At 43.4% G+C, this 24,480-nt stretch overlaps 2 protein-coding genes across 4 annotated transcripts; one reads left to right on the top strand and one right to left on the bottom strand.

Moving 5' to 3' along the window:
• Window positions 1–412: 412 nt before the first annotated feature.
• On the top strand, window positions 413–18,291 carry LOC115106000 (uncharacterized bromodomain-containing protein 10-like). 2 transcript variants are annotated; one of them, XM_029628558.2, is made up of 8 exons: window positions 413–2,401; window positions 3,968–4,168; window positions 4,401–5,941; window positions 8,656–8,726; window positions 8,825–8,914; window positions 12,998–13,113; window positions 13,241–13,404; window positions 13,759–18,291. In XM_029628558.2, the coding sequence occupies exons 1-8, from the start codon at window positions 1,686–1,688 to the stop codon at window positions 17,322–17,324; spliced, it is 6,465 nt and encodes a 2,154-aa protein (XP_029484418.2). In that variant the 5' UTR covers window positions 413–1,685; the 3' UTR covers window positions 17,325–18,291. The 2 variants fall into 2 exon arrangements, with proteins under 2 accessions (XP_029484418.2, XP_029484419.2); XM_029628559.2 differs by having other exon boundaries at window positions 2,313–2,401; window positions 3,897–4,168.
• Window positions 18,292–18,501: 210 nt separating this feature from the next.
• On the bottom strand, window positions 18,502–21,775 carry LOC115106002 (melanoma antigen recognized by T-cells 1-like). 2 transcript variants are annotated; one of them, XM_029628562.2, is made up of 5 exons: window positions 21,641–21,775; window positions 20,979–21,066; window positions 20,685–20,781; window positions 20,125–20,226; window positions 18,502–19,094 (listed from the first exon to the last, which is right to left on the bottom strand). In XM_029628562.2, exons 2-5 carry the CDS (start codon window positions 21,038–21,040, stop codon window positions 19,026–19,028), a joined length of 330 nt encoding a protein of 109 aa, XP_029484422.1. In that variant the 5' UTR covers window positions 21,041–21,066; window positions 21,641–21,775; the 3' UTR covers window positions 18,502–19,025. The 2 variants fall into 2 exon arrangements, with proteins under 2 accessions (XP_029484422.1, XP_029484421.1); XM_029628561.2 differs by having other exon boundaries at window positions 20,979–21,091; window positions 21,641–21,773.
• Between the last annotated feature and the right edge of the window lie 2,705 nt (window positions 21,776–24,480).

The following is a 24,480-nucleotide window of genomic DNA, read 5'->3' as shown; positions in this document are numbered from 1 at the left end:
AAATTATTATTTTCAATGACGGCCTAGGAACGAACAGTGGGTTAACTGCCTTGTTCAGGGGCAGAACTTGACTGACTCATCTATCTCTAAATTACTTGTCAACTTGCCATCAGTCTCACATTAATTGCCGGTGGTAAAATTGACATCTGACATGCTTTTCACCTGTACCTGCTTAAAAAGGCAGGTAATAACTTGAAGAGGACAGGTTAGAATTACAAAGTGTGCTTGCCAAGGCTCATTATCTCTCCTTGTAATTTTAGGGTATACAAATGTGCCTAAAATTCATCAACATTTTGTCTGAACAATTCGTTAACATTGGTAAAGTAATTATATTGCAAGAGGAAATTAAGTCCTCTCTCAGTATTATGAAACCCCAATAAAAAAAATCTGTGCCACGCGACTACGTACACTTGCACGCACCCAGGACGATGCAAAGAAACGTCGTTCGGGGAATATTTAGTTAGCTAGCATAGCATCTCTGGTGGAACGGACTCGATACCTGGCTAACTTTGTAGACTGTTGAGTTAGAAAGTTCTCTATCTAGATTTATGCTAGTTAATTTACTTTGAGAAAATTTTGAAGTTAGATAACTTACATTAATTGTTATCTAACCGGCTAACTAGCTTCCCAGCAAGCTTGCTGAATTAATGGATCTTCTCATTTAGCTATCTTTCTAGCTAAACTGGTTTCGTTGGCTCATCATAGCAAGGATTCATCGCTGTGTTGCCTAAAATGTAGCCTGAAAACATTGCATCGGACACTGCGGACGCAGGCCTCTGACTGGAAACAATGAGTTCAATGATAGGCTGGGAAGGAGACACAGCCACACTGCCTGTACAACACCGGCTAACTAGCTGCTCGCTAACAAGTTGGCTAGCTAACTAGCAGTTTGTACCGCTTGTATTGGACGCGACCTTAAAGCGCTGATGTGAGGTATGAGTAATGGCCTTGTAAATTGACCTAGCTATATTTGTCGAATCTAGACTACCAGTCCCATCAGATCATTTATCAAAGAAAAGTTATACTAGGTAATAGCTATATGGTAAATGTTTAACTTCACTTTGTCTCTTGTCAACTAATGTTTATTAGTTTGTGGTGGATTAGCTAAATAAGCCCAACCAAATACTTTTATGAACAAATAACAATGTTCGCTGTCAAACGAACGTTCATAACGTATCTCACAATGCTGTCTAGTTAACTAAATCATAAGTAGCTAGCTAGGACTAGCTACTGTTTGGCTAGCTAGGTAGTTGGCTAGCTAGGACTAACTACTGTTTGGCTAGCTAGCTAGGACTAACTACTGTTTGGCTAGCTAGGTAGCTGGCTAGCTAGGACTAACTACTGTTTGGCTAGCTAGGTAGCTGGCTAGCTAGGACTAACTACTGTTTGGATGGCTAGGTAGCTGGCTGGCTAGGTAGCTGGCTGGCTAGGTAGAACTGTAACGTCAACTCAGTCTTGCACGTGCCGGTGAATGTTTTGAAGAGTCAAAACGAGGAAGGACTCTGAACGTAATTGACAGGACTGCCAATTGTGCATTTAATTTTTCTATATTTTTTAAAAGATGGCAACAAAGCTTACCAATGTTAGGTTGCGGTCAGCTGGTTAGCTAACAAGGTTAGCCAATAAAAGTATTTTTTTAGTAGTTAATTAGCTACCTCCTATTGAAATATAGGGCAGCCAGCAACATGAAAGTGCAAACTGAAACTTTTAACCCACCCAAGGTGCCACAAAACGACACAGGGGAGCAACAAGACTTGTCTGACAAGAAGGACAGCCACAATAGTAATTTATTTTTTCTCAACCGAGACTGTCAGAATGAACTGGGTTCAGGATCTCAGAACCAGAATGTTCACATTGTAGCATCATTAGACTCCAAATGGCACAGCACTGAACGCAGCAGCCTAGTCACCAAAGGAGGACTCAGCAATGGAACCTCCCTGGAGAATGTTTATGTTCTTTCCCACAGTAGTTCTACTAGTACTCCTGCGCTAAGACATGATGGGGTGCCTGAAATCTCAAACGAACTGTCATTGTCAGAGGTCTGCATACCTACCACAGTTACAGTTGAAAAAGACCTTAGCTATGAGTTACAGCAGGCCTATAGGATATTTAATGGCTTTCTTCTGGAAAAGCACAAAGGCATTATGACTCCCTTCTTGCACCCCATTGGCCTTGAAAAACACACTGACTGGGTCAGGGGTCACCTCAAGAAGTCCATGTGTTTCAGAAGGATGGAGGAGAAGTTTGTTAGCCGGGAGTATGAAACAATCACAGAGTTTGTAGCAGACTTCAGGCTAATGCTAGAGAACTGCTATAGGCACCATGGGGTCGACCACTGGATTTCTAAACAGGCACAGAAATTGGAAATAATGCTTGAGCAGAAGTTGACACTGCTGTCAAGGTAAGTCTTACATACCTACAGTGCATTCAAACTATTCAGACACCTTAACTTTTTCCACATTTTGTTATGTTAGTCTTATTCTAAAATTGATTAAATTGTCCCGGTTTTTAGATTTTTTTTTGCAAATATACAATCTAAAAAATAAAACAAATTGAAATATCACGTTTACATAAATATTCAGACCCTTTACTCAGTACGTTGTTGAAGCACCTTTGGCGGCGATTACAGCCTTGAGTCTTCTTGGGTATGACGCTACTAGCTTGGCACATCTGTGTTTGTAGAGTTCCTCCCATTCTTCTCTGCAGATCCTCTCAAACTCTGTCTGGTTGTATGGGGAGCGTCGCTGCACAGCTATTTTCAGGTCTCTCCAGAGATGTTTGATCGGGTTCAAGTCCGGGCTCTGGCTGGGTCACTCAAGGACATTCAGAGACTTGTCCCGTAACCACTCCTGTGTTGTCCTGGCTGTGTGCTTAGGGTTGTTCTCCTGTTGGAAGGTGAACCTTTCCCTTACCTGAAATCCTGAGCGTTCTGGAGCAGGTTTTCATCAAGGATCCTGACTAGTCTCCATGCTGCTGAAAAACATCCCCACAGTCTGATGCTGCCACCACCATGTTTCACCTTAGGGAAGGTGCCAAGTTTCCTCCAGGCGTGATGCTTGGCATTCAGGCCAATTAATTCAATCTTGGTTTCATCAGACCAAATCATATTTTTTCTCATGGTTCGAGAGTCCTTTAGGTGCCTTACGGAGGAGAGGTTTCTGTCTGGCCACTACTGTAAAGGCCTGATTGGCTTAGTGCTGCAAAGATGGTTGTCCCATCTCCACAGAGGAACTCAGGAGCTCGGTCAGAGTGAATATGGGGTTCTTGGTCACCTGACCAACGAGGCCCTTCTCCCCCGATTGCTCAGTTTGGCCGGGCGGCCAGCTCTAGGAAGAATCTTGACGATTCCAAGCTTCTTTCATTTAAGAATGATTGAGGCCACTGTGTTCATCGGGACCTTTAATGCTGCTGAAATGTTTTGGTACCCTTCCCCAGATCTGTGCCTCGACAAAATCCTGGCTCGGAGCTCTATGGACAATTCCTTCGACCTCCTGGTTTGGTTTTTGCTCAGACGTGCACTGTCAACTGTGGGACCTTATATAGACAGGTGTGTGCCTTTCCAAATCATGTCCAATCAATTGAATTTACCACAGGTGGACTCCAATCAAGTTGTAGAAACATCTTAAGGATGATCAATGGAAACAGGATGCACCTAAGCTCGATTTCGAGTCTCATAGCAAAGAGTCTGAATACAAAATGTGGGAAATAGTCAATGGATCTGAATACTTTCCGAATGCATGGTGTATATATATTCAAGTATTCATGACACAGCCTACATATTGTACATACATTTAAAATGCACACATTCAATGGTATGGATTCTTTCTTCAGTTGCTGTTGTATTAGTAACTAAAAGTAAAACATTTTCAAACATCAGTAGTGTCTGTTTCATCCAGGACCCTTGATGAAATGACTGGGACCCTAACTAGCCCTATGATGCTGTGTCTGTATCCACCTACCCAACCAGGACGCTGCGAGAGAAGACCACTCTGGCAGTGACCTCCAAGGGTCGTTTGGGGACCGAGGATGAGAGGGGGCCCGTAGGCACCTCTACCAGACGGAGGACAGTGCCTCGCAGCCTGGCTACGATCACAGTGGGGGGAAATGAGTCCATCATGGTCCAGGCACTCAGGCTGGAGGAACAGCAGAGAGTCAAGGAAGAGAAGAGGTAAGATATGAATGGAAAGTTCCAGTGCCTGAGGGTTTTCTATGTTCCCACTCACTCCATGGTCAGAATAAAACTTGAAAATTCCATAGACTGCTTAATCCTGACAACTGTGACAATATAATGACATTAAACATTTAAAATAATTGTTCATTCTGTGTATGACTATGGCTGTGATTGTTTGTGTTTAGTAGGACATCTGGTTCATAAACTCATCCTTCATTTCTGATTGTAGGCAGCGGGAGCTAGATAAGAAGGAGGCGGAGGAGACCTCAGCCAAGGAGGTGGAGGAGTGGGAGCGCAGTCTTCTCTCCCAGGCCACCCAGACCCCCTTGAAGACCATGTGGGAACTCCCTGCCATCGGCCACTTCCTCTGCCTGGCCCAGGCAGCTCTCAACCTCCCAGAGATAGTGTTCTTTGAGCTGGAGCGGTGCCTCCTCATGCCTCGCTGCAGCATCTTCCTCTCCAAGATCATGAGTTCACTTCTTTGCCCGCCCCAGAGGAGCGGGATGCTCCACCGTCGCCCAGCCCTCACCTACTGCCGCTGGGAGTCCGAGCTCCGCCAGAGGGTGCAAGGCTGGTACTATGCCATGGGTACGGCGGAGGACCAGGGGTGGATGGCTGAGCAGCTGGGCCTATCTCATCAGTTCTTCAGGACAGTCGGGGTGGTTAGCCCCCTGGAGGAGAACCCCTTCCATCTCTTACCCTTCATTCAGCGTGTGTGGCTGCTCAAAGGCCTGTGTGACAACGTATACGAGACCCAGAAGGACGTACAGGATGCTGTGCTGGGCCAACCCATCCACGAGTGCCGAGAATCCATCCTGGGCTACGACGGGAACGAGAACGCCTACATACACTTTCCGCATTTCTGCGGGGCGGACCTACGCATCTACTGCCAGAGTGTCAGCATGCCCTCTGACTTCCCCTTACCAGCTGTCTGGGTGAAGAGGGTGGAGCCTGACGAGGGGCTATCAGAGGACTCTGAGCACCTGGTTTCAATGGAGGAGGAGTCAGAGGAGAAACTTAGTTCTGACAGACAGAGTTGTGGGAGGGTTAAAGGGGACATGTGCAGTGGTGGAACTGGGCAATTTCACACATGGGGAGTGGAGAATGAGGAGGACTGTAAGCCTACTAATCAGAACAGACTCACTGGCTCAACTGGGCCCTCTTCAACTATCAAGGACTTTGAGGGCAGAGGGAGTGTGAAGGAAGAGCCACAGGAATTGGAATATAGGCCTAATAGACGAATGGTGAAGCAGGAAGAGGGATCGGACGTATCATCAGGGTCATGTGAGCCGCGTCTCAGTGTGGGGGAACACTGCTATACAGGGAAGTCCCCTGCTCGCCCTGCTAGGGAAACATATACCAGCAGGCCTGGTGTTACTATACCCATGAGATTGACTGATGTCTGTGTTAAAGTGGACAGGAACGAACTCTCTGAGGGACAAAGATGTTGTCCAAAATGTTTCTCTGAAATGGGGACAAAGTCACAGGACAATCATCGCTGCCATTGTGCCACAGACAATAAATCAACAACGTCACCCTCTGGTGCTGGCCACCCGCGCAAGGTGAACGTGACAGAGAATAGGATGGACAGGATTCGGGCTAAGAAAACGAAAAGGAAGAAAGCGAGGGAATTGGGGGAACTACGTGCAGCAGGTGGGCAGCGCAGATCAGACAGGAGCCCACTCTGTAAGGCCAAGGCAGCTAAATCTACTGTCAGGAGAGCTGCAACCACCGTCAAGAGAAAGGACAAGAGGAAAAAACGAAAAATGGGTAAGGAAAAGGAATACCTGTCTTGTAAATCAATATTTGATGTTTTGTTAGGCTAAATTAGGCCTATGTAAAATCACAGCTGAGAGACTTGGGACTTGTTCAATGATGATGTATGGCTGTCCCCAACCCAAAAAATAAATCTTGGTCGACCAAGAGTCATCTGTTCTTTCGAGCAATCGATTTTTAAATGTATATTTTTTCCATTTAGACACATCCTATGTGTGTTAATCAAATCAACTATATTCACTGAGCTTGTCTGATGCTTTATGCACACTGTTTGATTAAATAATTAAGACGCATAAATGACTAGAGGGAGTCCGACCAGCAATTGATTTGATTGTGCCTGGCCAGGCTCAGACTTGCTGCACTGTGGTAAAAAACATGGCAGCGAGTGACTTTGTGACGAGGAACCGTTTCTCTCTCCTCCCTGCTGCAGCGACCACCACAGAACATCAACAGTGTTTATCATGCTGTCTGTGTTGCTGAAGCTGTAACATAATTACAGACATTTCTGACTGAAGGATTTTGTTACAGAAATCCCTCATTTGTTTAGGAAAAACATTCCCTATTCCCTCAACCCCTTTGCTCTCTCTACGTGACACGTATGCATCTCATGCACGTTAACGACAGGGCCTGACCTATAGCACATCATAATCACATCAATAAATGGGTTATAACAAACTCTGAACACCGTAACAGCAAAATGGATGCAGAGGACGTGACAAACTGGAGATGGGGGAATGTGTACTGGTTTCTCAGGAAGTAAAGGGGAAGTCAGATGTGTGGAATAAATGTGACTAGATGTTAAATACTGGAGATGAAGAAAAAGAAGGTAAGGAACAAGCTTTGGCTGCGTATTATGTTTCCAAACAGATGCTGTTAGATTACAATAAACCTTTTCTGACTGTTTGGAACAGTTTAAACAACACTAAATAAATTATAAGCATACCAGAGTCTGTTGTAATGTTTTTTGTCAAGCCTTTATTACAGAAAAGACTAAAAACAGTCTCATTCACTCGTGAATGCAATTTCCTGAAATGGAATGGTTTATTTATTATTTAAGCTAATTATTCCAGACTCGCTTTATTTTATTTTAAAACTAAAATGCTTGATTACATTTCAAATCATGAATGACTCGTATGCTGTGTGATGACCTGAACAAATGAATGAATGATCGATTGATACAGTAGCCTACAGTATATAAGCACGTTTTAGTGATGGACTGTTCCATCCCCAAGGCCTCCACAATGGATTAGTCCACTCAGACCGGCGCGAATCAGACAGCTGTCTTGTACACCATTTTTATAAATCAAATCCAATTTTATTTGTCACATGCGCTGAATACAGTGAAATGCGTATTTACAAGCCCTTAACCAACAATGCAGTTAAGGAAATACCTCAAAAAAAAAAGTAAGAGATAAGAATAACAAATATTTAAATAGCAGCAGTAAATAACAATATCAGGGCAATATACAGGGGTACTGGTATTGTACATGTAGGTAGAGTTATTAAAGTGACTATGCAAAGATAATAACAGAGTAGCAGCAGTGTAGAAGGGGGTGGGGGGGGGAATGCAAATAGTCTGGGTAGCCATTTGATTAGATGTACAGGAGTCTTATGGCTTGGGGGTAGAAGCTGTTTAGAAACCTCTTGGACCAAGACTTGGCGCTCCTGTACCGCTTGCCTTGCGGTAGCAAGGAGAACAGTCTATTAGGGTGGCTGGAGTCTGACAATTTTTAGGGCCTTCCTCTGACACCGCCTGGTATAGAGGTCCGGGATGGCAGGAGGCTTGGCACCAGTGATGTACTGGGCCGTACTGCTTCTTCCTCCTTTTCCTGTTGTCCACAATCATCTCCTTTGTCTTGATCACGTTGAGGGAAAGGTGTCCAAATTTCAGATTTTTGCTATGTCTTTGTGAGATGCGGTGTGGGTGAACAGATGATATCTGCATGTGTATTTCCCACCGTAAAGCATGGAGGAGGAGGTGTTATGGTGTGGGGGTTCTTTGCTGTTTAACACTGTCTGTAATTTATTTAGAATTCAAAGGCACACTTAACCAGCATGGCTTCCACAACATTCTGCAGCAATACGCCATCCCATCTGGTTTGGGCTTAGTGGGACTATCATTTGTTTTTCAACGTGACAATGACCCAACACACCTCCAGGCTGTGTAAGGGCTATTTGACCAAGAAGGAGAGTGATGGAATGCTGCATCGGATGACCTGGCCTCCACAATCACCCGACCTCAACCCAATTGAGATGGTTTGGGATGACTTGGACCGCAGAGTGAAGGAAAAGCAGCCAACAATTGCTTAGCATATTGTTAACTCCTTCAAGACTGTTGGGAAAGCATTCCAGGTCAAGCTGGTTGAGAGAATGCCAAGTGTGCAAAGGGTGGCTATTTGAGGAATCTCAAATATAAAATATTTGTTTAACAGTTTTTTTATTTTTTGGTTACTACATGTGTTATTTCATAGTTTTATTAATTATTCTACAATGTAGAAAATAAAGGCTCTTGAATGAGTAGGTGTCAACTTTTGACTGGTACTATATGTAATGTATGTTGCAAATGCTCGACTAAGGAAATATCGGTCGACCAAACAATCAACCAGTCGACTAAACTGGGTCAGCCCTAACGAGATGTAATCTTGTTCATAATGCTTTGCCCCGCTTGTCTGAATTACTCAATAGAATAATCTTCTTCCCCTTCGCAGGAAGAAAGCTTAAGTCCAGGAAGCTGGCTTCAAAAAAGAAACCTCAACTCCCAGTTCAACCTGCATTCAGGGTAAACCCCACAGTTTGTTTGTTTTTGATGCAAAATATGGAATATGAATTGATATGCAATTTGTATCCATGAGTGCTGATTTGTCCCTCGCTCTTCAGTTGGTGTGCACCAGTCTAGAGGAGCTGAGGGAACTCATCAGTAGGACGGAGGATGAACTGGATGAGCTGGAGAGCACCAAAAAGAGATCTGTTAGTAAAGTAATAAAATACATTTTATTTAGGAATTTTGATTGTGCTGTATCAAAAATACATTAGAAACATAACTATTACGTACAGTATGGAAGGATTACATCGATAGTTTTTTAAAAATGAATGCAGAAACACGTGTGTGTGTGTGTATATATATATTGTATATACAGTTGAAGTCAGTTCAATACACCTTAGCCAAATACATTTGAACTCGGTTTTTCACAATACCTGCCATTTTAGTTCTAGTAAAAATTCCCTGTCTTAGGTCAGTTAGGACCACCACTTTATTGTAAGAATGTGAAATGTCAGAATAATAGTAGAGTGATTTATTTCAGCTTTTATTTCTTTCTTCACATTCCCAGTGGGTCAGAAGTTTACATACACTCAATTAGTATTTGGTAGCATTGCCTTTAAATTGTTTAACTTGGGTCAAACATTTCGGATAGCCTTCCACAAGCTTCCCACTATAATTTGGGTGAATTTTGGTCCATTCCTCCTGACAGAGCTGGTGTAACTGAGTCAGGTTTGTAGACCTTGCTCGCGCACACTTTTTCAGTTCTGCCCACACATTTTCTATAGGATTGAGGTCAGGGCTTTGTGATGGCCACTCCAATACCTTGATTTTGTTGTCCTTAAGCCATTTTGCCACAACTTTGAAAGTATGCTTGGGGTCATTGTCCATTTGGAAGACCCATTTGCGACCAAACTGTAACTTCCTGACTGATGTCTTAAGATGTTGCTTCAATATATCCACATAATTTTCCTACCTCATGATGCCATCTATTTTGTGAAGTGTACCAGTTCCTCCTGCAGCAAAGCACCCCACAATATGATGCTGCCACCCCCATGCTTTGCGATTGGGATGGTGTTCTTCGGGCTTGCAAGCCTCCCCCTTTTTCCTCCAAACATAACAATGGTCATTATGGCCAAACAGTTCTATTTTTGTTTCATGAGACCAGAGGACATTTCTCCAGAAAGTACAATCTTTGTCCCCATGTGCAGTTGCAAACCATAGTCTGGCTTTTTTAATGGCGGTTTTGGAGCAGTGGCTTCTTCCTTGCTTATCGGCCTTTTAGGTTATGTCGATATAGGACTCGTTTTACTGTGGATATAGATACTTTTGTACCCGTTTCCTCCAGAATCTTCACAAGGTCCTTTGCTGTTGTTCTGGGATTGATTTGCACTTTTCGCACCAAAGTACGTTCATTGATAGGAGACAGTACATGTCTCCTTCCCGAGCGGTATGATGGCTGCGTGGTCCCATGGTGTTTATACTTGCATACTATTGTTTGAACAGATGAACGTTGTACCTTCAGTCGTTTGGAAATGCTCCCAAGGATGAACCAGACTTGTGAAGATCTACAATTATTTTCTGGGGTCTTGGCTGACTTCTTTTGATTTTCCCATGGGGTCATGATTTTGAAGGTAGGCCTTGAAATACATCCACAGGTACACCTCCAATTGACTCTAATGATGTCAATTAGCCTATCAGAAGCTTCTAAAGCCATGACATCCTTTTCTGGAATTTTCCAAGCTGTTTAAAGGCACAGTCAACTTAGTGTATGTAAACCTCTGACCCACTGGAATTGTGATACAGTGAATTATAAGTGAAATAATCTGTCTGTAAACAATTGTTGGAACAATAACTTGTCATATGCACAAAGTAGATGTCCTAACCGACTTGCCAAAACTATAGTTTGTTGAGAAGAAATTTGTGGAGTGGTTGAAAAACTAATTATATTGACTCCAACCTAAGTGTATGTAAACTTCAAAAGTTTGGGGTCACTTCGAAATGTCCTTGTTTTTAAATAAAATCACACTTTTTTTGTCCATTAAAATAACTTCAGAAATAATGGGAAACAGATGCCTCACAGGTCCTCAACTGGCAGCTTCATTAAATAGTACCCGTAAAACGCCAGTCTCAACGTCAACATTTAAGAGGCGACTCCGGGATGCAAAGAAAAAGCCATATCTCAGACTGGCCAATAAAAGATTAAGATGGGCAAAAGAACACAGACACTGGACAGAGGAACTCTGCCTAGAAGGCCAGCATCCCGGAGTCGCCTCTTCACAGTTGATGTTTAGACTGGTGTTTTGCGGGTAATATTTAATGAGTTTGCCAGTTGAGGACTTGTGAGGCGTCTGTTTCTCAAACTAGACACTTGTACTTGTTCTCTTGCTCATTTGTGCACCGGGGCCTCCCACTCCTCTTCTATTCTGGTTAGAGAGAGTTTGTGCTGTTCTGTGAAGGGAGCAGTAAACAGCGTTGTACAAGACCTTCAGTTTCTTGGCAATTTCTCACATGGAATAGCCTTCATATCCCAGAACAGGAATAGACTGACGAGTTTCAGAATTAAGTTCTTTGTTTGTTGCCATTTTGAGCCTGTATTCGAACCCACAAATGCTGATGCTCCGGATACTCACGTAGTCTAAAGAAGGACAGTTTTATTGCTGCTTTAATCAGAACAACAGTTTTCTGCTGTGCTAACATAATTGCAAAAGGGTTTTTAATTATCAATTAGCCTTTTAAAATGATAAACTTGTATTAGCTAACACAATGTGCCATTGGAACACAGGAGTGATGTTTGCTGATAAGGGCCTCTTTATTCCATAAAAAATATGCCGTTTACTGCTACAATAGTCATTTATAACATAATCAAGGTCTACACTGTATTTCTGATCTATGTTATTTTAATGGACAAAAAACAAAGACATTTCTAAGTGATTCCAAACTTTTGAACGGTGGTGTGTATATAAATATATGGATTGTCTACTATGAGAATACAAAATATAGTGGTGTGTGTATATATAAACTCAGCAAAAAAAAGAAACGTCCCTTTTTCAGGGCCCTGTCTTTCAAAGATAATACGTAAAAATCGAAATAACTTCACAGATCTGCATTGTAAAGGGTTTAAACACTGTTTCCCAATGCTTGTTCAATGAACCATAAAGAATTCATGAACATGCACCTGTGGATCAGTCGTTAAGACACTAACAGCTTACAGACGGTAGGCAATTAAGGTCACAGTTATGAAAACTTAGGACACTAAAGATGCCTTTCTACTGACTCTGAAAAACACCAAAATAAAGTTACCCAGGGTCCCTGCTCATCTGCGTGAAGGCTTGCTGCAAGGAGGCATGAGGACTGCAGATGTGGCCAGGGCAATAAATTGCAATGTCCGTACTGTGAGACGCCTAAGACAGCGCTACAGGGAGACGGGATGGACAGCTGATCGTCCTCGCAGTGGCAGACCACGTGTAACAGCACCTGCACAGAATCGGTACATCCGAACATCACACCTGCGGGACAGGTGGAGGGTCCTTCATGGTCTGGGGCGGTGTCACAGCATCATCGGATTGAGCTTGTTATCATTGCAGGCAATCTCAACGCTGTGCGTTACAGGGAAGACATCCTCCTCCCTCATGTGGTACCCTTCCTGCAGGCTCATCCTGACATGACCCTCCAGCATGACAATGCCACCAGCCATACTACTCGTTCTGTGCGTGATTTCCTGCAAGACAGGAATGTCAGTGTTCTGCCATGGCCAGCGAAGAGTTTGGATCTCAATCCCATTGAGCACGTCTGGGACCTGTTGGATCGGATGGTGAGAGCTAGGGCCATTCCCCCCAGAAATGCCTGGGAACTTGCAGGTGCCTTGGTGAAAGAGTGGGGTAATGTGTCACAGCAATTACTGGCAAATCTGGTGCAGTCCATGAGGAGGAGATGTACTGCTGTACTTAAAGCAGCTGGTGGCCACACCAGATACTGACTATTACTTTTGATTTTGACTCCCCCTTGTTCAGGGACACATTATTCCATTTCTGTTAGTCACGTGTCTGTGGAACTTGTTCAGTTTATGTCTCAGTTGTTGAATCTTGTTATGTTGATACAAATATTTACACATGTTAAGTTTACTGAAAATAAATGCAGGTGACCGTGAAAGGACTTTTCTTTTTTTTGCTGAGTTTATATGTATGTATTGTCTACTATGAGAGGGAGAATAGAGAATACAGCAGTATGTGCTCTCAACCATTGGGCTTTTTAAAATTCTTGATGTTGTGTGTTTTTGTTTGTTTTTACAGGGAAGGTGGTGCTTCAGGAAAGAAGCCGTGAAAGATCTGCACATCACTCTCATAAGGCTGCTCAACGAGCTCTCCCCATGGGAACCCAAACTGGTCAAGGCTTTCCATAGGAACAGGTATCACCACTCGCCTGAAGGAGTTTATAATATCAGAAAACTATGTTTACAAAACATGTCTAGCATAACACATCATTGACTCCTCGATGGCTTTTATTTTTAATTTTGACGTAATCTTTCCCCACAGGCTACGTTTGAAAAAGGATTTTGACGACTTCAAAAAGCACCCTGACTATGACAACTTTGTCAGAGAGGATGTGGATAGAAGCACCTCGTTCACTGAAAACACCAGACTGACTGAAGAGGAGGAACAGCAGGATCAGACTGTTCAGAGAATCCTGTGGGCGGAAGGTAACTTGTGTTTTATTTGTGGGTGAAGTGCAGTAAGACATTATGGAAAAGCATATAACATGTAGGCTATTTATTATAAATTGCATTGAAATCACAAAACGATTTGTATCAGGGCCTAGTGGTTAGAGCGTTGAACTAGTAACCGGAAGGTTGCAAGTTCAAACCCCCGAGCTGACAAGGTACGAATCTGTCGTTCTGCCCCTGAACAGACAGTTAACCCACTGTTCCTAGGCCGTCATTGAAAATAAGTATTTGTTCTTAACTGACTTGCCTAGTTAAATAAAGGTAAAATAAAATCAGTAAAATCATTGTCAGTGCAAGTTGAAATACATTGAATGTGTCTCTCTTTTTCAGAGGACTCAGGGCAGTTTGGAACAGAGGCATTGAGAGGCAGCTTCACTGTGGTAACCAGACAAGAGACGTTGACCTTGAACGAGCACAGGCCTTCCACTCGGGGCTTGAAGCGTCTGCAGAGTGATTTAGATGAGAACTCAAGCCTCATTAAGAGAGGCAGGATCAACAGTGACGAACTGACGACTTCCCCTGAAGCTGAAGTGGAAAACAGATCCAGTGAAGCGAATCCAGCAGGACAGCAGGTTGGAGAAACAAGCCCAGTGGTTATAACTACTCCGGTGGCTGGTGTCCAAAGGACTCACAAACCCATTCAGCTAAATACCCTGCTGGCCAAGAGTGTTGGTGATAAAGTTACTTTAGTTCATCATCAGCCAGGTGTTATCAGCCATGTTGGTCAGGCTCATAGCTTAGCCTGTGCTTCTTCCCTGCAAGCTACCAAACTTAAATATTCTTTACCACAAAGCTCTCAACAGTTACCGCAACCAACAACACCCACACCTAAACACACACAGATGTCCCATATCACGCCCATACCAAAGACCCCCGTACAGGTTGTCTACAAGATGCCCGAGGGCATGGGTCTGGTCAGGAAAGCTGGAAGCCATATGAAAATTGCAGTGCAGCCAATTCTGGACCAGAAAACGGGGGATAAGCTAATGCACCAAGTGGTCATCCTTCCTTCGAACTTGCTCATTCAAAAGTCAGAGGGTCAGAGTCACCCCCAGCAACCAAGGACAATCCAGGTCCCAGCCTCCAAAGCGCCCACTCCACTGTCACAAAGCTCTGGCTTCACCATGCCGCAAAGTCATGACAACCGGATCCCCATACAACAAGTGGCACCGCTAAAGGGAGGTACATCCTCTCCTACCATCTCCCCTAGGTTGCAGACAACCTCTCTTACAACATGCTACAAGGTTGTCCAACTCCCTAGTCCGAAAGTGAGTAGCACTACCCAAAATGTTATACCAAATAGATCACCATCCAACCCTACTAGTACAGCTTTTACTGATCCCAGTAAACCTCTGGACCCTAAACAAGAGCTGAAGACCGTGTGTATAAGGGACTCGCAGTCCATCCTAGTCACCACTAGGGGGGGCAACACTGGAGTAGTCAAGGTGCAGACGTCCGATCAGAGTACATCTGGTTTGTTACCTGCCAGTCCCATCATCATCTCTCCACAGTTCAAAGCCTTCCTGGTGTCCAAGACCTCTCCACCTGCTGCCCCCACGGTCCCAGTGGTCAAAAGCGCGACTTTAGCCCGGGCACAATTAGGACCGTCACCATTACGGCCTTCAACTGTCACAAGTTCAACAACTGCACGCCAGTCTTCAATCACTGCTGGCATTCAGGCCACAGGTCAGAGAGCGGGCTCTGCTGTTACCGTTGCTGTAAACCAGAGCTGCAACGTCTCTTCTACAGTTGCTGTGAACTCACAGCTACCTAAAAGCATCATCACGGTACCTGGTAACCCAGCAGGCGCCACCCAGACGTCTCTTGTCCAGGTTCTCACTAAACCTGTTTTGAAAAGGGTATGTCCAGATGAGAGGTCCCCATTCACTAAGTTCATCCTGGTCTCTCCCTCGTCCAACATCACATCTGTGGCTGCAACCAAAGTCCCTTCCACTACAGCTCCCTCCGCTCTTCCAGGGCAAAGGTTGATGTTCATCAGCCAATCACCAGCCCAGGCATCCCACGCAACATGTAGCATTTCAAGACAGGTTTCAGTGTCTGGGGCACAATCCCTGACCAAGTCGATACCCAATGAAGCAATGAAGATCGGACTCAACTTTCGTCAAGCTATCAGCAGTGCAAACTTCGGAGCCTTGAATAAGGTCCAGCGCATCAATCTGCTTCCAGGATCTCCGATAAGGCTACCACAACAGGCAAGTGCACTTGCACAATCTACTTTAAAAAGTACATCTGTGTCTGGCACACAGGCAGCACTTCTTACAACCACATCGTCTCACCTTATCACTAGCACTGCACATTTGCCCTCTTCCACACGCCTGACTGGATCTCAACTACAAGGCATCCCTTCGTCCTCTGTGATCCCCAATCTAAGCAAGGTAACTGGGCAACCACGGTCTTCGATAATCAGAGGTTTAATCACCAGCAAACCACAACTACCAATGCCGGTCACTACACCGCTAGGCCTTGTCAAAACATCCCCTCTCATACCATCGGCCCAGGTTTCTCAGTCTCACCACTCTCACTGTGTAAGCGGGGTCACCACACCTCCTCAAATAAGTACTCCACAGTCTCCAATTGCCACTAGATCCACTCATCAGTCCACTCCAGTGCGGCCGGCTGGTAATACCAATCCTGTCACCAGCACCACCACTACAACTGTGCAACAGAAGATTGTCATTAACACCCCTGCACCGCTTGCAGGCGGCACACAGATTCTGCTCAACAACACCCGTTTTGTTGTTCCCCCTCAAGGCCTTGGGCCTGGCCAGCATGTCCTCATAATATCCAGCCCTGCAGTGCCTGTGGCAGCTCCTAGTCCCAGGGGAGCGAGCCCAACGACCGGTGTCCCACGAGGGCCAACGTTACCTGGGTTAGCCACGCCTGCACAAGGCCCCAGAATGGCCACACAACTAAGGACGCACCAGCCTCAACAAGCAGCACTTAGATCACTAACCCTGGCAGCGCCGTCCGCTGAGAAAGTTGGACCCTCTTTCCCAGTTTCTTTCACTGTCCCTCGCCAGACGATGGAGATTCGAGCTCCACTATCGGTCACCAGCACCACTACCAACTGTTCTCCACCAGTTTTACACCGGCTCCCTGCTCTGGCCACCATACTCACTGGCCAAGCTAATGTGGTGGCAGCTCCATCTTTAACTCAACCGGAAGGGATGGGCAGCTTGTCACTCTCCTCCGTGCCAACAAGTCCCAGCCCAGCTCAAACAGCAGAAGTTCTACAGAGCCCAACAAAGCAGCTCCCTTTGAACACAGGACTTGGCATCAACTATGCACCACTCACAACACAGCAGATAACGTCATTCGTGCAACCTATGGGAGCGGTTTCCACACGGACGCAGGTCCTACCGACGGTAGCTGTTCCGCCGATAGGGAGCACCTTCTCCAGGATGCAGTCTCTACCTGTGGTGACTGTACCGCCCCTTGGGGGTGCCTTCGGTAGCAAAACATCTCCTGTGGCAACTGTGCCCCCATCCAACAGCACTGTAATCATGACACCTGCTCAACCTGTCAGGACGGTGATGTCGGAAGAGACTATCCGCATGCCCATTGTTTTATCCAATCCTTGGCAGCAGCAGATACTGGGCCTAGGCAAGCGCCCTTTGCAAGCTTCACAGGTGCCTGCATCAGCAGTGCAAACAACCAGCCCCACCACCAAGCTACTAGTGAGTCCTGATGGGGCTGTTTTAAACACGGTTAGAGGCCCTACTGCCAACACAGGCCTGCCAGAGATGGCTAACAAGCCTTTGGCTACGTTGATTGTAACTCCGAAATCCACTGGGAGAGTGCTGCCCCTGCCTCCTGTAAATAGTGACAATCTCTGGATGCCTACCCAGGCTGACAGAAGTGGCCCTATCAACTGAAGGACCGAAAGCCAGTAGCATTGTCTGTGAGGAAGAAGACACAGCAAACTTTGTGTTCTGGACCGCATCTAGAACATTCTAGAATATTTTTGGTAGAAGGTGGGAGTCGGTTGAGAAACTGCCTGGTTGAGCTGTATTTTTACTTTGCATATCTAAGTGTGTTTAAAGATGCACTATGCAGAAATGGCTCCGTCATTTGCTGGTTGCTAAAATTCTAATAGTTCCCCTAGTTTGAGTTTGTGGCAAAACAAGCGAGTATAGTGTAGAGAATCATTGTACCATCTAAATTGCTGTGAAATATCTTTTCCATAACTAAAAATATTGTATTTTCAGCTGTTTGACGCAAAAACAAAACTTAGGAACGGGAAGCATAGAAAGAGCGCACATGGAACAGATCTACCGCTTCTTAGACTTGCTTTCAATAAGAATGGCAGATCTATGACGCATTTCTATGTGAATTTGGTCAAGTTACCCCAAAAGTGACATATTACAGCTTTAAGAGACGCTAGATAAACCTCTATAGCTGACTCAAACAGCTCAAGAAATGTAGGTGGCAATGTATTTGTGATGGGTTTTCTATTTCTTAAAGCAAACAGCATTGTAGTGTTTCCTTCTCACAAAGTTTGAAGATCAATTTGGACATTTTTTTAAAAAAAAAACGTCTTTCTTGGCCAATAATAAATATGTTGTAAATTGCTTGGTTTGAAGGGTAGACAAATGGATTTGAATGTGATTGTAATATGTTTCATTGACATGAATTCTATTTGAATTCCTTAGATTGGAACAACACTTGTTTTTATTCTGTCTACCACACTCTTAGGTCTTTCCCTCTGACCTGTTGTATACATTCTTCTGATGTGTTGCCTACTCAAGAGGCATGTCGGTGTCTACATTTTACATTGGTGTCTACATTGGTTCAGTCTTATTTCCATCAACTATTTGGAAAATAAACTGGTATTTCACATGATTGAAATGCAACTTCTAAATGATTTATTGAAATGTTGAAGCCCATATATATATATATATATATATAATTTTTTTCCTACCATATAGATTTTTCTAAGTATTTAGTTGGTACATTTTCATTGCATAACTGTGGACATTTCTGCTTGGAAATAACTGGTGTAACTGTCCTACAGAGAGGGTTTTGTGGTGTTAATTTGAATTAGACCCTTGGTAAACTTTATATTTTTATTGAAATGTGTGTGCAGGATTTTATAGGGGATAACCATTCCATCCTTTTGAAATCCCTTCATAAGTACATGTTGAAATAACAACGATCAAGCCCAAGTTATTGTCTTTAAATTACTATGGATTCTCAATTGCAGACATACTTTTTTTTATTTTTTACGTTGGTTATCTTAAATGAACAAGCAATTTCCTAAGTACGACTTTGTTGTAATCGATTAATATACTGTTATTCAAGTATTGATAGAAGGGTCTTGTTTGCTGAGCAACCTTCAGAAATATAACCTTGAGGAACACATAACACACAAAACAAGTTTTGGAGAAACACATAAAAAAAAAAATACAAGATAGTAAAAAAACGTGTAAAATATGGTAAATTGTGTAATTGTAAATATAGACTGCTAATAATATTTTCATCAAAGGCTTTTTCTTCATTGATATAGAGTTTAAATAAGACAACACATTAAGTTCATAGTTTTCATCTTTTTGGTTATCCACAGAGGACTGTTGTTATTAGGGGGAGTAGGGAGGAGGTAGGGGTCCTGATGATATCGTCTCATATGCAGGAGGGGCATTGGGAACCTGAAACACATCAAGTCAAACACACACCATTTAGAAAACAAGCAGGATAAACCACTCTTTGATGATTGAAATACTATTTCCATTTTCACACTATTGCGCCGGGCCTAACCAAACTGAGCTCGCTTACGTTATGACAGTTACTTTTACAGGTACAGTGCACAGTAGTCAACATTACTGTAAAAATGACCGTTTTAGCCAGTTGGCTAGTTTTCAACTGCAGTCTCTGAATATTTTCTTTTCACATCGTCCTTTTCGGAATGATTTCAGCAACTATGATGGATGCATCGGACAGCTCAGTCCAGCTTGGTTCATCTCAGTCGTGGAAAAAGCCCTCAAGTCAAAATGTTTTCCTCTGAACAAAGAAAGGTTAACCTTTTCCACTAGAATATCACACACACCAAACCTCCTCTTCCTAACACCCCTATGAATTCCGGATCATAATCCCCTGCTGACTGGTCCGGTGACATAATCTCACACTGAACCGCCACCAGTCATATTGCATCAGGCAGCTCACATGACCTTTAGCTTTGTTGCCCTTTCCTTCTCAGAAGAGTAATGGAGAGTTGAACAATAGGTCCTTCCTTCATGGTTGTGTTGTTGTCTGTATAGTCAGAGGAATGCAGTATCCTATGACAAGAGAACGATTATGGCCTGGGGTTGGTCACACCATTGCTTTCCAGTGTATAACTGCCCATGTCTGCATCATGGGATCGGTTCCACCACTACTTTGGCATAAACAAATTCTCTCCTCACTGCTCTTAAGTTTGTATAGAGATTTAAACCTCACAAAAACACCTTCATTCAATAAAACGTATCAAATACTCTGAAAAAAGAGAGCTCTGGGCCCATATTCATAAAGCGCCTTAGATGAGTGCTGATCAAGGATCAGGGCCCCTCTGTCCATGTAATCTTATTCAGTATGATCTACTAGGCAAAAACTGATCCTAGAGCCGCAGTCCTACTCTGAGATGCTTTATTAATGCGGGCCCTGACCACCGTTACTTCCCCCCCAGTACATCCAGTGTTTTACCAAAGGTCGGAGGTCACTGAGGCCCATCTTGTTTTCTGCTGTGGCTCCTCCCTCGTTGAACTGTCCTCCACTGAATCTTGGCAGGGACCCTGATCTTGGGCTCTGTGGGGAGAAAAACACGAGAGGAAAAGAAAACAACAGGGGAACAGGAGGTATAAGCCCTGTCGAAAACCTATGAGCAAATTACATGAAAACATCGTCTTTTTGGTTGAAAAGACATTCAAAATACGTTTTTTTTTTTAAACTTATGTTCACTGGGAAAGCAACCCATGCATACACTTTTCTTCTTCTTGTCAGATCTAAAGGAACCAGTGTCGTGGGAGCTCCCCTAAACCCATTGCCAAGTTGATGTACATCAATGCAGCTATCCCCCTTTGTATCCTCCTTTATCTTAACTGAGGAGAATCATAGACATAGAATCTTCGGAAATAACTATCCAGGTGAAAGCCTAAGCCTATTCTCTTCAGATCACCACAGATTAAGGAAAGTAGAGAGGAAGCCATTAATTAAGACTATTGAAATATGCACCCTTGTCCATGCAAGTGCTGGACTAATCTTACCCGAATCATTTTGTACCCACATCTCCTCCTAAAATACCAGCATCCGAGGATGAGAAGGGCTGCAAGTATGAAGACCAACAGAGCTATGCCTGCTGCCCTGTGGCACACAAAGAGAAGAAAACACTAAATGAATAATACTTTCTTCACCAAATGATCAATTAAGATTGAGATGCAGCATTACAAAAAACAAAAGCTTGAAAAAAAATGAATAAAGTTCAGAATTTCTATCAGGCCTGGCCTTAAATAGAGTTAATAGTCATATTGTCATCGTAATAAAAAAAAATATCCACTAACTCTTCGGTCCTGACATGGGGTCCTCTGCTTGCAAAATAAACATTGAAGTCACCGCGAGGCATCTCTTTGAACCATCCAGTGACTACACCTGAGGAATACCGTTGGGCTATAAACTACAGGATATGGTTATTACATGTTAATAGCAATATCAATGACATAATCTGAACCATTGGTCTAGTATGAGACTGGTAGATTCAGCATTTTGTCCCTGAAATGTGCACATGTATTTCGCACTCCATTTCAAAGCCATTTGTAACACATCAGATGAGATCATTTATGTGATTTTTGTAGGCCTATGCATATACTGTAAAATCTTGAAACAAACTAAAATAGTGTCATGGAGAAACATTGTACTTTCCACTCAGACCACTTCCAACAAGAGGGCAGGAAAATCAAAGGACAGGTTGTTGTAGTGTTATTTTTTTTGTAGCAATGCAATTAATACAACTATATTGATTTGAATTGTGATAAATATTTTAGTCCATCAAGCATAATATATGCGATAGGCTCAGTAAATCCAGAGACAATTGATCATTTAGAAAATGTCATAATAAAAAAAAAAATGATATAGTTGAATAGAATAACTGAAGGACCTGTGCATCAAGGCTGTCAGTGTTTGGTCTGCATTTTTTTTTAAAATACAAAAATAAACATAGTCTTACCTAAAGTGGATAGTTACGTAGATTGTGAAAGGGTCCGATCCTTCTAAATTGCTTCCCAACACTGTTTCCCAAAGTTCTCAGTCTCACTTTTTAAAAACTTAAATCTCTGACTTGAGAAAGGGTTAGAACTATGAGGGGAGGAAAATAATTCTTATGACCGTCACGAGTTCAACCGCTCATGCTTAAAGCCATTGAACTGGAGTAATTAGCGTGAAACCTCTGCAGAACACAATTCTAACTACTAACCCTCCCAGCCCTAGAGCCAGAACACATCTAACTATTATGGACTCGTGAAGCTTTGTCTGCTAATTCTTTCTGTCTGACTGTGACTCAGGAGACCTCATTATTCATATTAATAACGGAACCTTGATAAACACCTATTCAAGTAGGCTAATATAAAGGATGCTAATATTTCATATAATTCGTTTAGAGTACATTCACTTCAGTTCATAATAATAACTTTATGTAATAGGCTAACGTTCATTACACACAACTGATAGCCTATCTTGAACATTAGCCTGTACACTCACCATGTCCTGGTCAGCCCAATGATAATATTGTATTTCTGGAAATGAATGTTATATTTTATTGGTCAATATCATAATCGTTTCATAGTACGAAATATTATTTGGATTATTATCAAAATATGCTTTATAAATAAAAGAGAGCACAAAAAGAGATCCATATTTAACACAAAGTAGGTTTTCTTCTCCATGTGTTGTTGTCTCCTCATTGCTTTGTCATTCTTTTTATTTATTTTAATTTCACCTTTATTTAACCAGGTAAGCTAGTTGAGAACACCTTTATTGAACCAGGTAGGCTAGTTGAGAACAAGTTCTCATTTGCAACTGCGACCTGGCCAAGATAAAGCGTAGTAATTCGACACATACAACAACACAGAGTTACACATGGAATAAATAAAACATACAGTCAATAATACAGTAGAACAAAAGAAAACAAAAAGTCTATATACAGTGAGTGCAAATGAGGTAAATTAAGGAAATAAATAGGCCATGGTGGCGAAGTAATTACAATATAGCAATTAAACACTTGAATGGTAGATGTACAGAAGATGAATGTGCAGGTAGAGATACTGGGGTGCAAAGGAGCAAAATAAATAAATACCAGTATGGGGTTGAGGTAGGTAGATAGGCTGTTTACAGATAGGCTATCTAAGTACAGATGCAGTGATCTGTAAACTGCTCTGACAGCTTGTGCTTAAAGCTAGTGAGGGAGATGTGAGTCTCCAGCTTCAGAGATTTTTGCAATTCATTCCAGTCATGGGCAGCAGAGAACTGGAAGGAAAGACAACCAAAGGAGGAATTGGCTTTGGGGGTGACCAGTGAGATATACCTGCTGGTGCGTGTGCTACGAGTGGGTGCTGCTATGGTGACCAGTGAGCTGAGATAAGGCGGGGCTTTACCTAGCAGAGACTTAACCTGTAGCCAGTGGGTTTGGCGACGAGTATGAAGCGAGGGCCAACCAACGAGAGCGTACAGGTTGCAATGGTGGGTAGTGTATGGGGCTTTGGTGACAAAACGGATGGCACTGTGATAGACTGCATCCAGTTTGTTGAGTAGAGTGTTGGAGGCTATTTTATAGATGACATCACCGAAGTCGAGGATCGGTAGGATGGTCAGTTTTACGAGGGTATGTTTGGCAGCATGAGTGAAGGATGCTTTGTTGCGATATAGGAAGCCGATTCTAGATTTCATTTTGGATTGGAGATGCTTAATGTGAGTCTGGAAGGAGAGTTTACAGTCTAACCAGACACCCAGGTATTTGTAGTTGTCCACGTATTCTAAGTCAGAGCCGTCCAGAGTAGTGATGCTGGACGGGCGAGCAGGTGTGGGCAGCGATCGATTGAAAATCATGCATTTAGTTTTACTTGCGTTTAAGAGCAGTTGGAGGCCACGGAAGGAGAGTTGTATGGCATTGAAGTTCGTCTGGAGGCTAGTTAACACAGTGTCCAAGGAGGGGCCAGAAGTATACAGAATGGTGTCGTCTGTGTAGAGGTGGATCAGAGAATCACCAGCAGCAAGAGCAACATCATTGATGTATACAGAAAAGAGAGTCGGCCCGAGAATTGAACCCTGTGGCACACCCATAGAGATTGTCAGAGGTCCAGACAACAGGCCCTCCGATTTGACACACTGAACTCTATCAGAGAAGTAGTTGGTAAACCAGGCAGGGTAATCATTTGAGAAACCAAGGCTGTCGAGTCTGCCAATAAGAATGTTGTGATTGACAGAGTCAAAAGCCTTGGCCAGGTCGATGAATACGGCTGCACAGTAATGTCTCTTATCGATGGCGGTTATGATGTCGTTTAGAACCTTGAGCGTGGCTGAGGTGCACCCATGACCAGCTCTGAAACCAGATTGCATAGCGGAGAAGGTATGGTGGGATTCGAAATGGTCAGTAATCTGTTTGTTAACTTGGCTTTCGAAGACCTTAGAAAGACAGGGTAGGATAGATATAGGTCTGTAGCAGTTTGGGTCTAGAGTGTCACCCCCTTTGAAGAGGGGGATGACCGCGGCAGCTTTCCAATCTTTGGGAATCTCAGACCATACGAAAGAGGGGCTGAACAGGCTAGTAATAGGGGTTGCAACAATTTCGGCAGATAATTTTAGAACGAGAGAGTCCAGATTGTCTAGCCCGGCTGATTTGTAGGGGTCCAGATTTTGCAGCTCTTTCAGAACATCGGCTATCTGGATTTGGGTAAAGGAGAAATGGTGGGGGCTTTGGCGGGTTGCTGTGGAGGGTGCCGGGCAGTTGACCGGGGTGGGGTAGCCATGTGGAAAGCATGGCCAGCCGTAGAGAAATTCTCAATTATAGTGGAT

This window comes from Oncorhynchus nerka, linkage group LG22, assembly GCF_034236695.1.
Source record: "Oncorhynchus nerka isolate Pitt River linkage group LG22, Oner_Uvic_2.0, whole genome shotgun sequence".
Lineage (NCBI taxonomy): Eukaryota > Metazoa > Chordata > Actinopteri > Salmoniformes > Salmonidae > Oncorhynchus > Oncorhynchus nerka.
The sequence above is the reverse complement of the archived record's forward strand: the minus strand, read 5'-3'. Positions and strand labels throughout refer to the sequence as shown.

Excerpts from the sequence above, each read along its gene's own strand:
- LOC115106002 (XM_029628562.2), bottom strand. The coding sequence starts at position 21,040 with ATGCCTCGCGGTGACTTCAATGTTTATTTTGCAAGCAGAGGACCCCAT. Across the intron at positions 20,782-20,978 it reads CCCCATGTCAGGACCGAAGA|GGCAGCAGGCATAGCTCTGT; the intron begins GTTAGTGGATAT and ends TGTGTGCCACAG. Across the intron at positions 19,095-20,124 it reads TCAGTGACCTCCGACCTTTG|GTTCCCAATGCCCCTCCTGC; the intron begins GTAAAACACTGG and ends GATGTGTTTCAG.
- LOC115106000 (XM_029628558.2), top strand. The coding sequence starts at position 1,686 with ATGAAAGTGCAAACTGAAACTTTTAACCCACCCAAGGTGCCACAAAAC. Across the intron at positions 5,942-8,655 it reads GAGGAAAAAACGAAAAATGG|GAAGAAAGCTTAAGTCCAGG; the intron begins GTAAGGAAAAGG and ends TCCCCTTCGCAG. Across the intron at positions 8,727-8,824 it reads CAGTTCAACCTGCATTCAGG|TTGGTGTGCACCAGTCTAGA; the intron begins GTAAACCCCACA and ends CTCGCTCTTCAG.